This window comes from Oryzias latipes, chromosome 1, assembly GCF_053564925.1.
Source record: "Oryzias latipes strain Hd-rR chromosome 1, Olatipes_Hd-rR_3.1".
NCBI classification, from domain to species: Eukaryota; Metazoa; Chordata; class Actinopteri; order Beloniformes; family Adrianichthyidae; genus Oryzias; species Oryzias latipes.
In genome coordinates, this window is record NC_136237.1 from 18730976 (window position 1) to 18749129 (window position 18154).

General features: G+C 38.4%; 2 protein-coding genes across 5 annotated transcripts in view; one reads left to right on the top strand and one right to left on the bottom strand.

Annotated features, from left to right (window-relative positions):
- The window catches only part of smcr8b (Smith-Magenis syndrome chromosome region, candidate 8b), a 9366-nt gene extending 4392 nt beyond the window's left edge, over positions 1–4974 (top strand). Inside the window, exons 5-6 of one of the 2 annotated variants that reach the window (XM_011477423.4) lie at positions 1481–1985; positions 3016–4974. In XM_011477423.4, the coding sequence (XP_011475725.2) occupies positions 1481–1985; positions 3016–3457 (947 nt within the window). In that variant the 3' untranslated portion in view covers positions 3458–4974. The remainder of the gene's footprint in view (positions 1–1480; positions 1986–3015) is intronic. The other variant, XM_023958469.2, reaches the window with a different exon arrangement.
- On the bottom strand, positions 4782–16525 carry zgc:112980 (uncharacterized). 3 transcript variants are annotated; one of them, XM_023958462.2, is made up of 19 exons: positions 16417–16524; positions 15903–16035; positions 15692–15818; positions 15517–15610; positions 14915–15065; positions 14729–14831; positions 13739–13864; positions 13590–13649; positions 13392–13517; positions 13161–13316; positions 12990–13043; positions 11548–11774; positions 11377–11456; positions 10166–10243; positions 9998–10075; positions 9792–9896; positions 9227–9332; positions 5677–5737; positions 4782–5304 (listed from the first exon to the last, which is right to left on the bottom strand). In XM_023958462.2, exons 1-18 carry the CDS (start codon positions 16474–16476, stop codon positions 5703–5705), a joined length of 1899 nt encoding a protein of 632 aa, XP_023814230.2. In that variant the 5' UTR covers positions 16477–16524; the 3' UTR covers positions 4782–5304; positions 5677–5702. The 3 variants fall into 3 exon arrangements, with proteins under 3 accessions (XP_023814230.2, XP_023814225.1, XP_078806972.1); XM_023958457.2 differs by having other exon boundaries at positions 16358–16515; XM_078950846.1 differs by lacking the exon at positions 5677–5737 and having other exon boundaries at positions 16417–16525.
- Positions 16526–18154: the final 1629 nt, after the last annotated feature.

Below are 18154 nucleotides of genomic sequence, written 5' to 3' on the forward strand. Positions count from 1 at the left end.
CCTGAAGATCATCTGCTGCAACTTTAAAATAACTGTTGCAAAGTGCTATACTTTATTTTCTGTTTAAATATTTTACCATAAAATCCATACTTTTTAATAAGCAAAATCTATAACTATTCTTCTCACAAGCCCCAACTTTCATTCTTCAAATTAAAGTATAATCTTTTTTGAAAGCCCTTTACCCTGTAAATATTTGAATCCTAAATTACAAAAATCAAATCAAATTCTATTCATGGGAACATTTTTCATTCCAGATTTGGCATCTCAAAGCGCTCTGCATAAAATGAACTTTATGAAACATGTCATGCATATTAAAACAAGCACATTCATAAACACATTTTCACAAAAATGACCCTGCACCTCCGTTTCACCAGCATGACCCTCAATCCCCACATTAAAACTGAAACGTGGAACTAGAAAACTATAACAGGAACAGAAACATCTGGCATGGCTCTACTTTGAGGAAACTGTTTTATGGTGCCAGGCCCAACATCAGGGGGCATCGCCACAGCGCTCACCAAAACCAGCACAGCAGAGTGTCCACTCCACAGCTGTGGGGCCTTAGTGTGGACCCCAGCTGACCCAGGTAGAGCTGGCAAAGCCCCTTCTGTGCTATGTCCCCACGAAAAAGCACAGGAGTTTAGAAAAATGAATAAGTATAATTTAATATATTGAAAAACATAAATATATAAAAACAATATAAAAAATAAAACTGTATATAAACAGCTGTAAAAATGAAAATGGTAGAAATAGCATATAATAGGAGTCATATAAAATCATTTAGTCAAATCCTCTCAGAGTGATATTAAAAGGTGGATCTTGAACCTCTGCTTAAAAACCTCTCTGGTCTCTGGGGCCCTGAGGCCCTCTGGCAGGCGGGGACCGTCATGGTGGAGCGAGGCCTCAAGGCCAGAGCTGGAGGAAGACTATGGCGATAAGAAGGCCATTAAAACAATAATTACGTTAAAATCAATTTCTAAACACACACAGGGAGCCAATGCAGAGATTTTAAAGCTGGTGTGGCCTCTGCATGGTATATCAAGAGTGAGGCTCTCATCAGGAGAGAGAACAGAATGCTCATCTGTCAGACTGTGTATTAGGGGAGTAAGAAAAATGTAAAAAGATGTGATGTTTAGCAAGAAAGTCTGTATTTGAAGCCAAGACTAATAAATCTCATGTAAGCGCGCGGGGGGGGGGGGGGGGGGGGGGGGGGGGGGGGGTAATCCTTAAAGCAGACATAAGGGTCAGAAAGCCTTTCAAACATTCATCTGGCTGAGAGCTCAGTAATCCATCATGATGGACTCGCATTGTTGCCAGTTTTTCAATGTGAGGTTGATCTTCCTGTTGTTTAGGCCCTAAAAAAAGTCTTTAGTTTTGTTTGTTGATGAACTTTTCTGCAGAAGAGAAGCCGTTTCACTTTTGTGTCAGTAATTAAACGCCCCCCCCCCCCCCCCCCCCCCCCCCCCACTTCCCCCGACAGCCGAGGCAGCAGTGAAGACCGTGCCGCCTTGGTCTGAGGTCCGCCAAAGAAGGAGGCTGGTGCCTGACCTCCATGTAATCTTTGCCCCGTCTGTTGCCCCAGCAGACATCGACCGTAAACGCCCACCGTCCCCCCCTATGAGGCTGCTGAGCGTGGACGAGGCATCAGACTGCACCAGCTTTACCAGCTCCTGCGAGCCGCCCTCCCCCACCCAAAGCAACCCCAGGAACCTTCAGGCGGATAAGAGGAGGAGGAGAAAAGCTGGACTGAGAGCTCTCAGGTTCATCAAGCAGCACTCGTTTTCCCAGCATGCCGTGTTTTGTCTGCTAAGCGGTCGGCCGCTGCTCGTCATTGGAGGAGACGAGGGTTTGGTGAGGAAACTCGTGGACGCACTGAGCCTCTTCCTGCCATCCCCGGGCCACGATGGAGGCGCAGTGATGCCGTGTTTGACCACGCCCCTTCAGCTCACAAACCTGCTTACCTGGAGACTGATAGGAATTCACAGGTGAGATGTGGGAATGAAAATTGTGTTTTTGATGTTTCTAACGTGTTTTGTGGTGTTTTTCTGATGATGGGGGACACATATAAAGTCATTTAAGTTTCAAGTTGCAATTCTAAAAAATTAATAAAAATGATATTTAAAACAACTTTGACATAAAATACCTTTGTTAAAAATCCAATTTTCAGCCAGAAGAGTAACTTTCCACATGTGGGTTCCCAGAATACTCAGATAAAGCAAAAGGTAAAAGAGGTAGCGCCTTCTAGTGGTGAAGATGTAGATTGCAGCTAACTGCCACTGGATTTAGGAGTTTGTAAAAAATAAAAAAAAGTCCTAAATGAGTGTTTAAAACAACAACGTGTAAGTCAGGAGGGGTTTGCATCTTTTCCAGTTATAGATGATCTATTAGAGAGTCATTTTAACCAATGGTAGCATGTACTTTATAGATGATTTTGTAGCTTTACCTGTAGATGTATTCATATATGGAAAACCATCCAGGAATATTCAGACAAGTTTACTTTCAGATTGAAAGAAACTGCAGGATTTTGGCAACATTTTCCTCTTAATTGATAATATTTAGGATTTCACTGGACTGTCAGATCAACAGAATCTTACATCAGTCACCCTAAATTTGCACTGCTGATTTACTCAAACATGCTTTTAGCTGCTAAGCCTTAGCTGTTTGGTCTAATTTAAATTATTCTACCAGGACAAACTTTGTATTTTCTGCATTGTCTGGTCAGCAAAATCAACAAAAAAAGACGTATTTTTTTATTTCTGCAGAGACAGAAGCCCAGTTGAAGGGCAGTTTTCAGACATACATTACATTTAAATCTAGTCGGTTTAGTCAGCATTCCAGCTTTGGGTATTGCCTCTGCTAACAGTGACAATTTATAAATATTGGTTATTACTTTGGGACATTTTTGTAATAATGCTTGTCTGTGTCATAGCTCGGCTACAGCGCTAAAGTGTGAAAGGAACTTAAATGACTGAAATCTTTAAATTCATTTTCATGATATTACATCTTCCTCACCAGATCCTCGTCCAGCTCCTCCTCTGCTGTTCTACAGTCTCTGAATCAGTACAGGCGGTATTTGGCTCTGCTGGACCTGGACAGGAGAACGCTGCAGTGTCCGTCCTACACCGGCTCGCTCCTCGCCCCTTTAGCCGACCCTCACACAGGTATCAGCAGAGGCATCACCTACCTGCTGCACTTGGAGAGCTGCCTGTCCGCATTGGCTAACAAAGCCCTCCTGCACACTTTTGGAATGGCGCCGCCTCATCCAAACGTGGGGGCAGGACTGAGAGGGACAGAGGAGGATGAGCTGCAGGCAGGGTTCTGCAGAAGCCAGGGCGACCTGAGAGTGATGAACTTCCTGTCTGAGCTCATCAAACAGCAGCACGCAGGCCGAGGACCGCCAGTCTTCAGGTTTACCTACAGCTCAGTGCAGGTCCACAGAAACACAACCAATGAGTGAAGAAACAGAAAAGCTCTGTCTGTCTTCTGCAGTTTGAACGTGCTGTAAGCATGTACTGATAATCAAAGTCATGCACTTCACATTTTTTAACACAAGAGCCTTACTGGAGATTTTTTTAAGTTAACAGAATTGTATAGATGTATTTTAAAATGTATTGGATTACTTTATTTCAAAATAACGAAGCAGAAGCCAAAAAGCTTTCTGACCAGCACTGTGGATGTTTCAGGCCTGGTGGGTCGCACATTCTGATGTTGATGCTGCTTGGAAGCAAGTGGAGTAAAATCCGAATGTTTTCAGTCAGAGAATAATCCACCTCAGGGACTACAATCTCATTTTTATTGCCTCCGCAATTGTCTTACTTTAAAGTCTCTTGCACTCTCTGGGTGAATTGTTCCTTTTGTAGCAGGGGATATTAAAAAGTTCAAACCTTGTGAAAAGGTTGTCAGATACAGGGGAAATATGAAATACTTTCTAATCTTTCAGAAGAATTAATCAAAAAGTCATTTTTTTAAACTGGCAGCTTTTAAATTACTATGAAACTAAAGAATAATTAAGGATTAAAAACCTGTTATTGTGCACAACGGACAAAGGTTTAAAGACCAACTCCAATCATCTTTTGATTTAGTGTGAAAGTGTTCCCAGAAGTCTTTTAATTGTGATTATGCTGTTTTTAGGCAAAATTTTAAAAACCTTGTCATTTTCTGACAAGAGGAGCAGGAGTTTATTAGAAATTCACCTCTGAGTTGAGTATATTTTCTCCGTCACAAATACGCTCTTTTTCAAACTTAATTGTATCGTCTCCTCCTGATTCATGATTTGAAGAAAGAAATGCTCAGAAATTCAATTTTAAGCTTGATTTTCTTTATGTCCTTCATCAGAAAACTGCCACAATATGATAAAAACAATTTTCATCAGAGTGGATCTTTAATGATGTTCATGATGCATTGTGGGATTGAAGTGCACTTATTGTGTTTTCTCATTGTAAACAGCTGCAGCTCTAGTCTGAAGTCCTAAACACAGTGACTGGGATTTTGCAGTTTCAATGCTGCTGCACTGGAAGCACTGGTGCCTTACTGAGCTGTGGGGACTCGATGCATTGGCTGCAAAGTTTCATAGTGTGTTCTCTCCCTCCAAAACCCGCTCATAGCATTGATATTTTTATATTCAACATTATTTTATTTAAATATATTTCTATTTTTGCATTTTCAAGCTGTTTTGGTTTAAGGTAATGGGATGGAACATCATTTTTTAGGCTGCTTTTAACAGAATTGAGACAATAGAACAAAAGAACCACACAAGAAAGAAAATGAAAAAGAACCGGTCCTGCAGTATTAAAATTTTATTTACATGATCAGCTGTGTAATATTCACATCACTATATTTGCTGTGTTGTTTTTTTTTAAATCAAAGCACAGTCATTCACATGAGAGCTCATGATGAAATCTGGTTTATTCTTTAAAGGCACAGTGTTACAGTTTGAAAAACTGCTCTGAAAATAAAGTTCCTCTGTGCTCTGAACTGTGGCCAAGAATCAACTCATTTTCCCACAATGCCTTTGGGCTTATTTACCAACATAACTACATTGTGTTGCCATGTGCGATACAAGTAAACACATTCAAAGGCTTTGATGAAAAAACAGTTTTAACACAAAAATAAAAAAAACAAGAATTGTAAACTGTGTGTTTGTGCCGTAGGCGTGTGACGCCGACGGCTGAAGCGGTCATACAGGTACAGTCTGCAGGGGGGTGATGGCTCTTCACAGCGTTTATGCGTGTTTGGGTTAGCAGGCAGAGGTCTCAGGACTCTCAGGAGTTGAGATGGAAAATCCACATCAGGTCAAAGTGATCCCTAAAAATAAGAAACCAGCAACAGGAAACATTCAAGCAATGCAGAAAAGACCTAAACATTGGGTCAAGTCAGAGTGCACAAACTCAGAAAACGGGCAGTTTGAGGTTAGACTGACAACAAGGCGAATAGCTGCGTTCAGAGATCAGTGGACATACGTCGAGCAGCAGGATGAGGCTCATGTGATAAACATTCCTGATTACAGCAGATGACTCTGCTGCAAATGTAAAATGCATGACAGCGCTGGGCATGGTTCACTTTAAAGCTAATGAGCTTTGGGTGGAGAAAATGGGTTTGTTAACATGTAGAGCTAAACTTAAAGAATGTTTTCTGAATATATAGATGTACAGTGCCGATCAGAGTGGCTGCTCTTACTGCAGAATCTGTCAGGACGCCTTTTGTTAGGAGAGGATGAGATTGACAGCCAATGGAGAGCCTGTAAACGGAAGAAATAAAATGTAGTTACAAAATCTTCCAATCCGCATTATCAGTTGAAGATTTGTCTGATTAGGAGAAAATGCAGCAGATTTAAACCAATGATGTCTGAAAGATTATAACGATTTTCTCCTGATTTTGCAAGTTTGTTAACCAGAAGATATGAATCCCAACTCTTGATTGTGGGTTTATTTTAACAGTTAAGGTTTGGAGGACAAGGTAATCCGGAAATTAAAAAAAATACAACAACAAAAATGTTAATCAACAGGATTTCAAGTTCTCCAGGTCATAAAGCGGTTCTTGTAACCTGGTATGTTCACAGATTCAGATTCCAATAACTCCACCGAGACCAGAGAGTCGACCAAGGCTGTCGAGGACGAGATTAGGAATGACTTTCAAGACCATCCGAATGGCCCAGTGAGAAGGAAAAAAAGAAAACCAGTGGAGCCATTTCTACGTGAAAGGAAACCTAAAATACCTGACAGTATCAAGAAGTCATCTTAATGCTCCAGAGGAGAACTGGGGGGAAAAGTGTTGCGGTCAAATAGGAATAAGAATCAAGCTCGATCAACACAATCCCCAAGACCAAACATTGAGCATGAACAAGACAAATCAACCTGTAGCACAGCCTCTTTTCTGCACACATTACAAACTAGAAGGAGCTGCATTTCCAGAAGAAAATGCAGGGTTGAATGCTGTATTGCTGAAAGAAAGCTTAATTTGTAAAAGGAATGGCTGAACTGAGCTGAAAGAGCTTAACATTTTAAAAGTAAAATGGTTAAAATAGGTGAAAACCTGTAAAAGAGGTTAAGCACAAGAATTCCCTATGTAATTTAATAGAGCAAAAATCCTGGAAAATCCTGGAATATCTTGAAAAGTTCAAAGATTTGAAAGACCAAAAGTAATAACTGTAATAAGTTGAAAGAGCTCAACATTTTAAAAGTAAAATGGTAAAAAAAAATTTAAGGGTCCGAACCGGGTGTCGAACCCAGAACCTCATGTACCATAACTTCCCAATGCATTTTAATAGGGCAAAAATTCCCGGAAAAACTGGAATATCTTAAAAAGTACAAGGATTAGAAAAACCAAAAGTCATAGCTGGAATAAGTTAAAGGAGCTGAAGAGTTTAAAAGTTGAATGGTTAAAATAGGTTAAAAATTGTAGAAGTAGTTAAGTGTCAAAAAACGGCGGAAGATAGTATAAATAATAATAAAGAAATAAAGAGAAACAGGAAAACAAAGGGTTGAATGCTTTACAGCATTCAACCAATGAGTGACGTACGGAGCCTCCAGCAATAACCTGAAACACCTGAGGTAACAGTGGAGGACTAACCCAGAGCTCATTCTGACAAAGTCTAGAGCGAATCAAGGCACATCGCCGAGTCGACATGTGAAATCAGTGAAAGCAGGAAACGTCACATCCATCATTACAGACAAATGTTAAAGCCTTAAGAACTGGGTCACATTTTGTTAAGGGTTTAAATACTTTTATAAAATATATCCAGCAATGAATGAATGCTACATAGTTTCTGTCTCCGAGTGGAAATGTTCAAAATCAGCAAGACATTTAAATGGTTTTGTATTCATCGTAAAGGCTGCGACTGGATTTTTCTGGCACAAAAATAAATCTACCAATCAAAAAAAACTATTTAAAACCAAGCAGAACGCAACAAATGTTGCAGTTCCTCAAAAAGACCACTAGAGGCTGAATTCAGAATGGAGCAATTTCCCATTGACCTCTATTTTAAAAATCCAATTTCAAGGTACAATCTAGAGGCAGAACTTTGAATAGTTTTATATTCTATTCATGTCAAATGTAGGTCTTAAGAAGTTTTACTGTGTCCCACACAAACGCCCATTTTTGGAACATTGCTGGGTTGGGGCGGAGTAACCTATGGTCAATGCCCTTCAGGGTTCCTTTTCCTGATTTAGGATCCTACTGTGGACCTCCTACAACATTGATCCAGTCTATAGGTGGCCAAGTCCAGCCTGAAAATGGTCGGTTCAAATCCATGGTGGAGTGAGTCAGACCAAAGACCCACAGCCTTCCTGCTTGACACTCAGCATTAGGGGGTTGGGATTGAGGGGGTTAATCACCAAATGTTTACCAACTGCGGCTGCGTCTGCAGGTTAATGCTCCCCCAAGAGGGTAGCCAAATACGGAGAAGAAAAGTCACACACCCATACATGCTTACTGCATCGACAGGAACAAAACACCCCCATCATGGATGAAGCCATAACGCATGTTGAGCTGCAGCTGTTTCTTTACACTTTACATCCAACGAACCGAAATTCCCAAACGGGGAATGAGAACTCCTGTAAGATTACAGCTGCAACACTCATGACCTGAAACTGCACAAACATGCAATCATTACAAATAATGCTGCACTTATGTCACTTTATGAGCTGTGAGAATAGTGTTGACAAACAAGACTATTGTGTTTTCATGTTTTAAATGGTAGCCGGCTGCTGTCACATGACCGACTCGTGGTCTCCACACCTGCAGGGATCATTTAGCTTTTAGGTTGGTGAGAAAACTGAAGGGAAGCTGTTGATAGAGTACAAAGAGCAATCTGATCCTCCATATTGTCTCTGTAGGTTAGCGGTAACATGACCAGCTGATACAAAGGTGTTTCACCACAAATGCATTGCAGCTGACGGTGAAGAAACAGAGCAACGTCTTAGTAAAACTATTCAAGAAGCTGCCACCTTTAGGTCGGACTTCATTTTTTATTTATTTCTATGCTAAACTAATTATTCTGTGTTTTTAATACCCTTCCACTGTGGGACAAAAAAGTTGCTATTCTGCTCCTTTCTTCTTCCCTTCTTATTTAGGGCTGTTATTTAACAACATGGACTTTCAAGTCCCTCCACAGATTCTCTGTTGGATTGAGGTCTGGAGAATGGATAAACCTGTTTCAGAAGTCTGAACAGCTCTGAAATCATTAGTTAACCTAAAACAACGGCGCCAGGATGACATGTGCTGTTTGATTTGGTAAATCAGGCTACTTCTGTCTCTCTGACTTTAGGAGCTCTCATCTCATCTTACAAAAGTCTGTCTAGTCACTCTTAGTTCTGTGAATTTGCATAATAGAAATACTGGATTTCCCAACAATATTCTTTATAGGGAAGAGGTCATTTTTACCCAAATTCAGGACAAAGTCCCTCTGACTTGTTAAAGAAAAATCATGCTAATGTCAGTCATTGCTCGGATATGAAATAGAGATTTTGAAAGCCAGTGTTTATAAAATGCAAAAATGCTTTCAGACGATAATTAAAAATAATCAGAAACAGAAAAAAAGGAACTTTTCCACTTGCAGCTAAAGCACAAAGCTTTTAAACTTTAGAAATTAATTACTTATTTAGTATTCATGTTCATCAGCCTTAGCTATTCTGAAAATGTGAGCATTTGAACACAAACCTTAAAAATCTTTTATTTAAAATCTTGAGGAGTTTAGCGCTCTGACAGTCAAGAATCAAATCTCTCGTACCTGTTGAGTTTGCAACCTCCTGTGTGACGTCCTGAAAGAACGACTGGAGTCGCTCTTCGCTTACAGCCAAGTTTTCAAACATCCACCTAAAAGCCCACATGTTGTCCTGCAAACAAGAGTCCGTTTTAAAACACTTTGCTTCACATTCAGAGAACTGTTTTTCTGTCAAATCAAATAATTGTTGAGGAAATTAATGGAAAAAAAAACAGTAACTGACTTGTTTTTTAGTAAAAAAAATTAATTAACATAAAAAATTAAAAAACTTTTTTCTTTAAACTTAACATATTTAAAGGCATTTTGTTGCAAAGCAGAGATAACCAACATTTTTTTTTCCTAAAAGTGGGACTAAAATCATCCATAAAACAAAAAACAATTTCAAGAACCATTAACAATAAATATAATTAATTCACTTTTCTTCTTTTAGGAAAACCTCATTAGTTGCTCCTAAAGAATCAAGTAGAGATAACTTTGATCGTAGAAGTTCTACTAACCACTTTAAAGTTGCTATCAATGTCTATGTACTGCTGAGTTCTTTTCTAAAAGCTGTTTTCGCACAGAGGATCACCTTAAACGTGTTGATCACGGGTAGAGCGGGACACAGGGCGCCATTTAGGATTCTGAAACTCAGAGCTCCCGTCACCAACAGCAGCAAGGCCTGATGTGGGTACACCTGCCAACAAAGCCACACAAAGGTAAACACGAGCAGCTTACCGATGACCAAAGGCACCTGTCAGATCACCAGCGCCGTCTTTGTGCCTGTTGTGTTCTGACCTCGTGAAAAGATCGAGGGATGGTCACGTTGGAATTCTGATGGCTGAGCAGTATGGATTTCACAACATGCCGCGACTCCTTCACCAGCGAGGAGATAAAAAAAAAAAAGCTGAATGAAAACTACAACAGTATCACAGGTTTAAAAGACGTAAAAGAGGTCAAACCTACGCAGAGAAACTCTGGGCTGGGTTGGGGGAAAGCGGTGGACGAGTTGACAATTGTGAGTAAACTGGTCCAACACTGAGACTGCAAATGAAACACAGACGTCAGTCCAGAAAAACACCCAAAAATGACTGCCAACATTCTAAGTAGGGGTTAATGGCAGACGAAGCGTGCATTATCAGAAATTAACACGCGCCGTAGAAGCCTGAACCTTCGCTTCCGTGAAACAAATGGATGGATGAATGGATTTAATCCGGTGTTTTCCCAACCCTGGTCCTCGGGGCACACACTCTGCTTATGCTAACCTGATTCCACTCATCATCAGCCTTTTTTTTCTATTGGAAAATCATTCCAAATGGTCATTTAGTTATGATCATGCCGTTTTCAGCCAAAATCAAAAAGCATGCTTCATTTTTTTAAGACATATTTACAGCAGAGTAGCAGTGGCTCAAATTCCCCTCTGGGTTGTGATGCGGAGCAACCCTTAGTCAAAATTCCAACGTTCTTTTGGTTACATTCTCTCCCTTTAGTTTTCAGCCCCTCACTACCTCAAGCTAGCATTAGTGTAACAAAAAATAGCAGCAAGCAATATCAGAGCTAGGTCTGCACAATATACCGCAAATTTATCGTTATCGCGACATTAAGCTGTGCATTTTGCATACCGCAAAAGATGGCGAAAATCGCAATAAATGGTTACCTTAAATGTGCTAAAACAATCTCATGGCAGCTTGAAATATTGAACAAATGAAATAAATCCCTTTATGCATTTAACCAATCGGAAGGACCCGTTTACGTTGTTGATCAATCAAATCAGCCCTTTTATGTTTGATGTTTGCCTCCTATGTCGACAAGGGTCATTTGGAGTATAATTTTTAAACTGTTGCAGTGAAATGGAAATTGGTTGTTTTGCTGTCTGTTTATATACCGCGAATTATATCGTTATCGCAATATTAGTCACCAATATCGCATATCGCGAGTTTTCCTCATATCGTGCAGCCCTAATCAGAGCAATCCAGCTGTACAGTTTTGAGTCGCAGGTTTTCATCTCCTGATCCATCTCAGTTTAAATAAAGAAAGACAGTTATAATCTGAAATTATTTGATACATGTCTACCATTGCGAGAAAAATGCTAGCAGAACATGTTAAAAAACCACCAAAAACAAAGGTTTATCTTGGAGTGGGTCTTCAGGCTCAGAGTCGTGACACTGCAGACTTACATCCTTGTAGACGGCAGCAGAACACCTCTGAGCCTTGAGAGCAAACTTCACCAGGTCCACACACCTCAGAGGAACAGCATCTACACACACACAGGAGTCAGAACCAGCGTGTTTCACCCTTTCAAGTTGGAAAACAAAAAAAAAATGAAGATGATGTCATGTTTCTCTGACCTTTAATGGGCTCCCAGACAGCATTGGGGCAGTAGAGCTGCTCTGGCTGGCACACTATCAGCTTTGGCGCTTTGGCCGTTTGGAAAATGCGAAGATACGTAAGAAAGAGCTGAGGAGAGAAGCGGCAGGCGGGGGCATTGACTGATGGGAACAAGCTCGTCATAGCTTCTGTCAGGTCTCCTTGCATGCACAGGAAAAAGGGAATGAGGTCTTGTAACTGTTGGAAGCTGAAAAGTAAAACATAAAACCAATACATTTAAAAGGGATTTTAACACTCATGTCCCTATGTTTGAATGGATGCATTAGATTCTGGTTTTTTGACAATAGCAGAGAAGCAGAAGGGAGCAGATATCTGTTTGAAATCTATGGGAACTGCATGTTGACACAGAATTACCTTTTTTATACAGACTTACTCCAATGAGAATCCAGTTTTTGGTGTTTTTAACATGTTCTTCATGATGTAGGACATATGTAAAATAATTTAAAACGAGCCAGCCAAAGTTTCACTGCTCGTTTCCTCCTTACCCCCCCCATGAGTTATCTTCCTCAAAACTGTACGGCTGGATAGCTCCAACCTCCCTCGACATTTTTTTGCACTGCTAATGTCAGCTTGGGGCTCACACAATGGTGTGTGTGTGTGTGTGTGTGGGTGTGTGTGTGTGTGTGTGTGTTTCAGGTTTCCCTGGCGATGTACAAAAAATATGCCTTAAAAAAGGGAACTTTTTGATTTTGGCCAAGAACAACATTATCATAATTAAGAGATGATTGATTTTTATAATATAAATATAGTTGGAGTGGGACTTTAACATCAACTCTGAAACACAACATGACAGCTACAAGCTGCAAAAAACTTAACAGCCTTTTGTCAATAAAGTAAAGACCTCAACAGTTTTTAAAATTAAGTAAAAAGGGCATTTTTCATTTCATTACTTGTGGTTAAACTTTACAGAGAACACACTAAATGCAGTTGAAAAAAAAACTATTTCCATTCTTTTTTATTTTTACTTGTTTTTTTTACTCATTTTATTTTGTGGAGTGAATATTATTTTGTATTTTACATGTAGTGGTTGAGAAAAATGTGTATTGAATTATGCGTGTTCAGAAACATGTTTTGCATGTTAAATTTCAGAGATTTTCTTTATTAATTTTGTTTTAACAATACAAAAACAGCAAATTATATCTGTGTACTCATTAAATGATTGATTTTAAATAACAGTATAACCAAACAGCAGTGGGGACCAGTAAAAGACAGAATAAAACCCAATACCAAGCAAGAACTTCATTTTTACTTTCAAAATAAAAGTCTTGTAGAAAAAAATCCATTATAATAGTGACTAATTCAGATATTTTGTAGCTCTTCTATAATGTTAGTATTGTTTGATCATTCACAATGACATAAACTATTTTTTAAGAACCCTTCTGTGCAGAGGATGTGAACTCACCGTGCAGATTCATCAGTCTGAACGACTTTCAGATACCGACACAACTCCCTGTACCTGCAGACCACAGGGAGACGAAAACTTTACGATGCTTTTACTAAAGGTTCACAGTCAATTTACCAAAGACTGAAACAGATCAAAGAAAACACATCTATCAAGGTAAAACATGTGAACCTGCATTCTTGCTGAAGCAGCTCACTCCTCAGTAGAACCACAGACATCTCTTCAGTCAGATGAGTCTTCTTGCCTTTGTCTTTTCGGACGCCCGAAACGTTCTGCCCCCTCAGCACAGACACCAGCAGGACGTCGTCCCAGGGGCGGACGCACAAGCTGAAGCACATCCGCATCAAGTCATGCTCATCAAGTGCATGGAAAAATGTTTAGAAAACACAAATGCGTGCACACCTGTTCCTCATGCTTTTTATGTCCACTGGGAAAAATGTTGTTTTCTGGTAAAAATTCTGCAGTTTTTGGACAAATCCTGGAGGGAAATTAGCCATAACAATAAGCCTCTGCATGGATGTTATAACTCTGCAAAGAAAGAAAAACATAAGTGAAGAAGATTCCATGTCCAGCATGAGCTGGGACTCTGCATGCATTCACCTCTGCAGTAACGCCACCTTGGCGTTTGAAGCGTTTGACATGGGAGACGGTCCAGTAGGTCTGAGACAAAGCAAGGACAAAAGGAGGACTTCACAAACAGTGGAAAAGCACATAGTTAATCTCACAGTAGAAGGTGTCGTTTTGTGTACCCTGATACTTGAAAATGCTTCATAAACACTTCAGCAGCTCCCAGGTTCAGTACAGCTGCCGCTCTGCTGTTCTGCTTGTCTGCTTTGTTCAGAAATGAAGTCACAAAGTTGAAAACTGGTGTGTAACTGAAAGAAGAAAAAAGTTCGAATTATATTTTTTTATTTACAAGTTCTGGAAATACCATGTGTGAAAATTTAACCCTTTAAAATCTTAAGACTAAAATGCATTGGGTTCCCTGTGAAAGCTTTCCGACCACTAGAGCCACAGTATATGCAACGGTCATCCAAAATTACTTCAACGCTTTTACCTTTCAGAACTTTTAATGCTGTTTGAGCATGAATGTTGCAGCAAAACTCAAGTAAAAAAGTAACATTTGAATTTTCCTTTTCTCTCTTAACTGCTGGATCAGGGGAGTTCGGTCAATAAGAATGAGGAGGACACCCGAGTCAGCTGATCAGCAGAAAACAGGCAGGGAGGAAGAGATTGATTACCAGCAGCAGCTTACAGATGAGAAAAATAGATGCCCCTCCAACACCTGCCTCACATGATACTTTGCACTCTAATCAGTTTTCAGCAGTGATCAGGATGCAACTGTATATATAAAGTATATATCCGGAAGATAACAATTTAAAAGTTAGAGCAGTATTTTACTGGATGAGATCTACTGTATGGTAACAACTGTAGTTTTTCTCTTTTTAAAGATTTTTTAAATACAATTCAAATCCTAATTTTTCCCAAAAACCATTTAGTGGCTTTATACACTTTTTAATAGCAAGGTAAAAAAACATGTTAAAATGAAAAAAACAAATAATTTTGTCTATTTTTATTATGTTGAAATGTATTTGAACCTCTACAGTTAAAGATAAAGAGCATCCTAAAGACTTTGCAGAAAAGATGCATAAAAAAAGGTTTTTAGACTATTTTAAACTCTAAACTCTAAATACATTCTTGAAACAAATATAGAAAAATAGCAAAGCAAAAAGACTCACTCGTGGATGACTTCCTGTTTACAATCCTGTTGTACGATTTGCCCCCGAATAAAGGAGGAGAGAATTGCTGACACCTCTTGTCTGAAGAGCTGAAGCATAATTTCTGGACAAATATAAAAAAAAATTATATGTATAAAGCGAGTTATATTAAGACTGTCAGCCTAAAAGTTTTGTGCACACGTGTACCTGCATGTCGGAGATGAGAGTCTATTTCTGACAGAGAGAAGTTGAACATCTTAAGTTCTCCCAGCAGAAAACTGTTTCTGAGATTGTTCCAGAATTCGCTTTTCTTGTGGCTGTTACAGTGACACCGTCCACTGCAGGTCCACATCACACACTGAAAGCACACAACACTCAATCAGTTTGTAACTTATTTGAAAGGAAAATAACCTTTCACACCGTCCTACCACAGAAACTGTGGACGACGGAACTTAGTCACAGCAGAATGTGAATTTTTTTAAACAGTTGTTTTAATTTAAAAGCAAAATAAATGCATAGAAACTATAATAAAATACAATAATGTAGTAAAGTAAAAAAAGAGCAAACATATTCCTCTGCTTGAAAGATCTGAGTCTCAAGACAAAAACCATTTTTCCCCCAACCACAAATTCACATATTTGGCCTCTCAGAACAAGTTTATCTGCTCAATTTTGAATATTCATGAGAAAAGTACACTTTGTTTTGAAGTCTGCCGCCTTTCCACATTACCAAAGAAATCTGAATCTAGTTTCTCAAGGATGAAAGGTCTTGAAAGGTGGATGTGTAGTGTAACGTTTGCATCAACATACCGATGAAGCCAGCTTATCACAGATGTAGCAGAAGCACTGATCACAAATGAGCTGGTTACCAGCCAGAGGAGCGGCCGACTCACAATCTGCAGCTCTGAAGGAAGACAAACAGAGAGGTGTGTGTTTGTTAAGGCCTTGGATGGAGGGTAAACTATCTTTATTGCAATGTCCTCACATGAAAGGATGTATGGGACAGTCATAACGTGCGTGAGGCAGCACATCAGCCCGTCGGGAGAAAGTCACAACCAGGTCCTCATCTGAAGCACTCGAAGGTACCAAAGAGTCCGACTGCAATGATTCATCTGAAACACAAAGAAATCAACAAACCCATGTAGTTATAACTCAAAATGAACCAAAAAAGGAATTTAAACTGCTTTTTTTTTTACCTGTTTTATTGCCATATTCTATGATGAGGCATGACTGGTTATTTTCAGAGTCTTTTTCCGAATCCTCCTCCTCATCATCACTGAGGATGATTATTTCTGTGCCGTCTCCAGCAGTGCACATGACAATTTCTGTCTGAGGAAAAAAAAAAAACAGACATACTTAGAACAAACTTTAAAATTTGTTTTTGTTCGAAAATTAGAATTTATCAGCATTAATAGAAACAGCGCTGAGTGGAACTTTTGGCCACAAAAATAAAAGCAAGATTTTTTCATTTTAGCCCAAAAGAAATCTGCGTTGTTTGTGTTCATTTTAAGCAAGTTTTGTAAAACGGTAAAATGACAGCCGAGAAAAGAAAATACATTTCGATTCTGCTTCATAATACCAATATGAATAAATTGAAATAACAAAATAAACTACATGCACTAATTTATCTGTAAAAGCAAATAAACCTTACCTTACAACTTTGGACTAAAGAAAATGTTTTACTTAGCGAGCCAAGCATTACAAACTGACCGGATGTGCGCGCGCTTCTTCTTCTTCGCCTAATGAATATTCCTTGCAGGAGTGACACATTTATTATGCTGCCCCCTACAGGTCACATGTCACTGCTGTAGATTTGGTGGGTTTCTCCATAAAGTTAATCGACTCACCTAAAGCCATAACAATTTATGACACCCTGAGTGATATTCCTGATGTCTAAGACAGTTTATTTATATTTTGTATCCCCCTGCTTTTTGCAACACTATCCAACTCTGAAATTGTTGTTCTCTTATGTTATACTTTTCCCTGATTTCTCTATGATTATGAATATAAATAGGTTTTTGTTTGCATACTGATAAGAATTTTTCTTCTTTTTGCTTCCTTTCCAATTATAGTATTCTGTTTTGTATTCGCCATATTTTGTAATTTTTATGTAAATGTTCTGGTATTGTTTTGTATTGTGTTCTATAAATAAAAAATAAAAAAAATTTAAAAAAAAGATTTGGTGGGTTTCAAATTAGCCTTTAAAAATTCCAGAGGGTTGTTGGCATTGAATTTCTTTTAAAATACGATTTTGATCCACTTAAATTACCAATTATATGGCAATTAAGCTTTCTGAAAGTTTCACAGACACATTTTAGATGCTGTTTTGACGGGGTTTGGGGAGGGTATTCATGGTTGGAAGAGGGCCAGCAGGTAGTTTTTCCCTGCATGTGTTGCTGTACCTTCAACTGAAGGTCGTGGTGGGTTTGCTATTCACCCAACAATGTTTAAATGCACGCATGAGATTCTGGTTTTTTGACAATAGCAGAGAAGCATAAGGGAGCAGATATCTGTTTGAAATCTCTCTCTCTCTCTCTCTCTCTCTCTCTGTGTGTGTATATATATATATATATATATATATATATATATATATATACATACATACATACATATATATATATATATATATATATATATATGTATGTATATATATATATATATATATATATATATATATATATATATATATATATATATATATATATATATATATATATATATATATATATATATATATATATATATATATATATATATATATATATATATATTTATTTATTTCAAACAGATATGGAGATATGGACATGAGTGTTAAAAACCCTTTTAAATGTATTGGTTTTATGTCCACCCAGGAGAGGTGGAAAACCTGTTAGTCATTCGGCAAGAACCACACAAGATTTTACGTGAAAAAAATATCCTATATCCTATACCCTATATATATATATATATATATATATATATATATATATATATATATATATATATATATATATATATATATATATATATAAATAAAGTAAAAGAAACAGTTTCAATACATTCAACAGTGGGCCCTGAATCAACATTCTATTCAGGATTCTATGAATTCTATGAATTATGAAAATGAAGACACTCTTCTTCTATCATATTCATATTTTTTGGAAAAAGTTTATGTAGCATACTACAGACATCCTGTGACATGGACTCACACGTGTGCACACTTGTATAACCTTTACTTGTAGAGAAAGTCCACACATCTCTCCTTTTGAGCAATAATCTCTTCTTGTTTTTTTTTTAACCTATTTTAGGTAAAAGTCTTCTACATTTTAGTTTTCAAAGTCTCTCAGTCTCAAAAGGTTTTTGTAGGTCCAGCATTTGTCATCCATCGTTCATTGGTTCACGTTTCGCTTGAAAGTCCAATTTTAAAACATTTTTAAATGATTCACCAATATTGCAGTCAATCAGAGCA

Excerpts from the sequence above, each read along its gene's own strand:
- zgc:112980 (XM_023958462.2), bottom strand. The coding sequence starts at position 16,476 with ATGTGTCACTCCTGCAAGGAATATTCATTAGGCGAAGAAGAAGAAGCG. Across the intron at positions 13,044-13,160 it reads CTGCTTCAGCAAGAATGCAG|GTACAGGGAGTTGTGTCGGT; the intron begins GTTCACATGTTT and ends TGTGGTCTGCAG. Across the intron at positions 5,738-9,226 it reads GGAGGTTGCAAACTCAACAG|GCTCTCCATTGGCTGTCAAT; the intron begins GTACGAGAGATT and ends TTCCGTTTACAG.